Genomic DNA, 3,535 nt, shown 5'->3' on the forward strand with positions numbered 1-3,535 from the left:
TAATCAAATTATTTACATTGGACTCTATTGAACAACATTGAAATCAAATAGTCCAAGAGCCAGGAAGAAAAAAAGTCAGTTATTTCATCTCAATTTTTTATTACTTTAATGAAAAATATGTTTTTCATTGACCGCACCCCCAAAAAAATTTTTCATTGACCGCACCCCCAACCATCTTCTCCTCATTCAATGAAAAATATGTATTATTACTGGTCAAAATTGATGAGTCTGCCAAGTATAGGTAGGGGGAATAAAAATGGCGGCTGTTTCAAAACGATAAACATTTTTTTTTTCATTCAGAGCTCCATATTGTTGAAACTACCTACATCACTAGAAAACCTAACATAAATCATTTAAAGTAGAGTAAATTTGCTAAAATATTAGATTTAATAGACCTATTTACGTTCAATAGTTCTCGAGATATATCTTTTTAATCTTAAAAAGGAATATTTCATAAAAATTTACTCCAAGATTAGTGAGTTTATTTTGAAATAACTACATCTCAGAAACCATGCGACCAACAGATGTCTATTAACCCTCAATTTATAGTAGTTGTTGGTTTGGGGCTTTAGGGCGTAAAACCCTGAGGTCATCAACCCCCATGTTTCACACTTTATAATTCTATTTCAAGATTATTATAGCTAGTTAAAAATTTACTATAAAATAGTTTATAACGTTTTTCTTTATAGGAGTAGTAGTTTTTATAATATTTGACAAAATAAGTTCACAAAAATGTTAATTTCTAGTTGTTTGGGTAAAATGTTCGATTATTGAAAAAATATACGGTTTTTTTAAATGCAGCATTTCATAAAAAAGGTACTGAAAAATTTGTAGTTTGTGAATTTATTGTGGGAAATCTTTATTTCAGGAACCATAAGACGTACATATGTCTGCCAGCACTCAAAATAAAGGTAAGTTAAGTTACTATAAATCAGTTTATGACATATATCTTTGTAGGGATGGTATTTTTTTGTATGATATTCGAATACTAATATAAATATTGTACATGAAAATTTGTCCGAATAACTATAAAACAATTCATTTTAGCACATATCATGAAAACTACTACTCCTACGAAGGTAAACATCAGAATCTACGTAATAGTACATTAAACTAGCTTTAACGTAAATAACAATTTTCTTTTTAAAGTTTTGAAATATGTTAGGTTTTCTAGTGATGTAGGTAGTTTCAACAATATGGAGCTCTGAATGAAAAAAAAAATGTTTAACGTTTTGAAACAGCCGCCATTTCTTATTCCACTTACGTTTACTTGCCAGATTCATCAATTTTGATTGGTAATTATACATAGTTTTCATTAAAGCAATCAAAAATTGGGGTAAAGTAACTGCCTTTTTTTTCCCTCTAGGGCTTTTGTACTAATACATCGCTGTTGCTCCGTAATCATAAAGATGCAATTGTAAAAATTTGCGAAATTGAATTAATGGTGTGGGCGGGTTCAAAGATTGTTTGTTACATGTTTGTGAATGCAGTTTTGATCCCGCCAAGTTGTAACAGTAAATTTTGCAGTGGCGTTATCATACTTCTGAAGCAGCAATATTTTGATAAAAATAAAAATTAACTTCTTTTAAGTTAAAAGTATTTATTTGTTTGTCAGTTTGATAATGAATTAATGATATCCTTATGTTCACAAGATTTCTTGACTGTGTACGGAATCGGGGTGGCATTTCAACTTTTCTTCAGCAATGGATGAGATAATGCAGAAGAAGAACCCTTAGGAAGATTGATATCATCGAGCTGTGGTTCTGAAACATAAATTTCATAAGGTGATGAGTAAAAATAAATGCAAATAACAGAATCAATGTTCTTCAAAAACATAGCTTAGGGTCGGTTGCTTCAACTCTATAGGATAGAACTACATTTTCTCAAATTAAAAAAAAAATGATAGTGTAGCGATTTCAGGGGCCTTAAAGTATATTTAAATTGGTAAGCATATCCCGTCAACAGGTAAGCTGTATCAAGAGCTTATCATTTTTAAGTATGATAACCTGCTTTATCCTCAGTTTGACATGGTCTGCATGTGGATCTATTTGGAAGCATAAGTTTAATGTATTCTTCAATTCATCTTAACATAATTAGAGTGTAAAAACTCCGTTCAGGAATTTCAACTTCTCCGTGTCATTAAAAATAATTAACACGCGTTAATTGTTCTATATTTGGTATTTATGACCATACTAGTTGTGGGTTATGACTTACTCTATCATTATTAAGTTATTACTGCTTTAATTGGGACACATCTATCCTATCCTAAAGAAAGGCTCCAGATTTGAGTGCGGCATTTACAGAGACATAGATATCCTTCTGGTGGTCTACAATATAATAACCAGGATGTTAGTTGGTTTGATCGGATATCTCGGTATTACGAGAATATGATAGGGGAACACCAATTAGGGTTCATAAGAGGAAAGAGCACACTAAATTATTCTAAATGCAGAGTCCTGAAACAAGGAGAAGTATCTGAAGCCTTTGAAGTCAGAAAAGGTCTCAAACAGGGAGATGCACTCTCATCAATGCTGTTCAACCTAGCCCTAGAAAAAGTAATCAGAAGAACATCATGCGAAAATGGTGGGGTGCAGGTCGGGATGAAAGATAAAATTCTGAAACTAAGGGTCTACAATGCCATGACAAAGCCAACTCTGATATACGGCGGCGGGACCTGGGCTCTGACAGGTAGTCTACAAAGCGGAAGCGAGAGATTTGAACGTAAAATCCTGCGTACAAATCGTACAGGAGCAATCTGGGGTCAGAGCCTAAACACGTGGAGGAGAAGAACTAACAAGGAACTGCTTGCAGAGAATGGTCAGCCAATATCTCATGATATGAAGGCAAGGAGGTTAAGAGGGGCGGAATATGTGGCTCGAAGCAATCCATCAGGGTGCCTCTTGCACAACAATGAATGCTTGTATATTAAGCATGAGACCACTTGAGAGGCCAAAAACCAGATCGATAGACAAGCAGGCGTGGAGAAGGCTGGTTCGGGTGGCCAAAGATCTACAAGGTCCGTAGAGCCCACGGAATGCTACGTTCCCTCAAAGAATAAAGAAACTAACAACGATTCTTCTTTAGTTGAGGTACATGCAAAAGGCCGCATCTGGTCGATCAAATTTTAAAAAACATTGCTGTCACATGGCCGACATATATATACCTTAAATATGTAATTCCTGTTTCGTAAGACTTTTCATTTTTTAGTTAGAACGCACCCACACGCACGCACGCACGCATGCGCGCGCGCACACACACACACACACACACACACACACACACACACACACACACACACACACACAAAGTGAATTAGAGAGAGGGTGTGGAGGACGCATCACTCCAGAAAACGTGGTGAGCTATATGCTAATCTCAGATCAGCATTGGAACGCAGTGAAGAGATTCACCACAGTCGTCCTCAAGAGGTTGAGAGAGGAAGAGAGGGATAGAAGACGTTAGTAGCATGGACACGTAAAATCCATGCGAAGAAAGCGAGGCGGCACTCAGCCATTTCCCTCCATGAAGTAATGCCTAG

The 3,535-nt window shown here is 35.7% G+C and overlaps 1 protein-coding gene across 2 annotated transcripts in view; it reads right to left on the minus strand.

Annotated features, from left to right (window-relative positions):
• Positions 1 to 1,580: 1,580 nt before the first annotated feature.
• Positions 1,581 to 3,535, minus strand: part of LOC136796196 (ATP synthase-coupling factor 6, mitochondrial-like) — a 6,673-nt gene continuing 4,718 nt past the window's right edge. For both annotated transcript variants that reach the window (XM_067049195.1, XM_067049194.1), the window contains exon 3: positions 1,581 to 1,763. In XM_067049195.1, coding sequence (XP_066905296.1) covers positions 1,687 to 1,763 — 77 coding nt within the window. In that variant the 3' untranslated portion in view covers positions 1,581 to 1,686. The remainder of the gene's footprint in view (positions 1,764 to 3,535) is intronic.

The sequence above is a fragment of the Halyomorpha halys genome, unplaced genomic scaffold (genome assembly GCF_000696795.3).
Source record: "Halyomorpha halys isolate HHAL.00 unplaced genomic scaffold, Hhal_1.1 Scaffold676.1, whole genome shotgun sequence".
Classification (NCBI taxonomy): domain Eukaryota; kingdom Metazoa; phylum Arthropoda; class Insecta; order Hemiptera; family Pentatomidae; genus Halyomorpha; species Halyomorpha halys.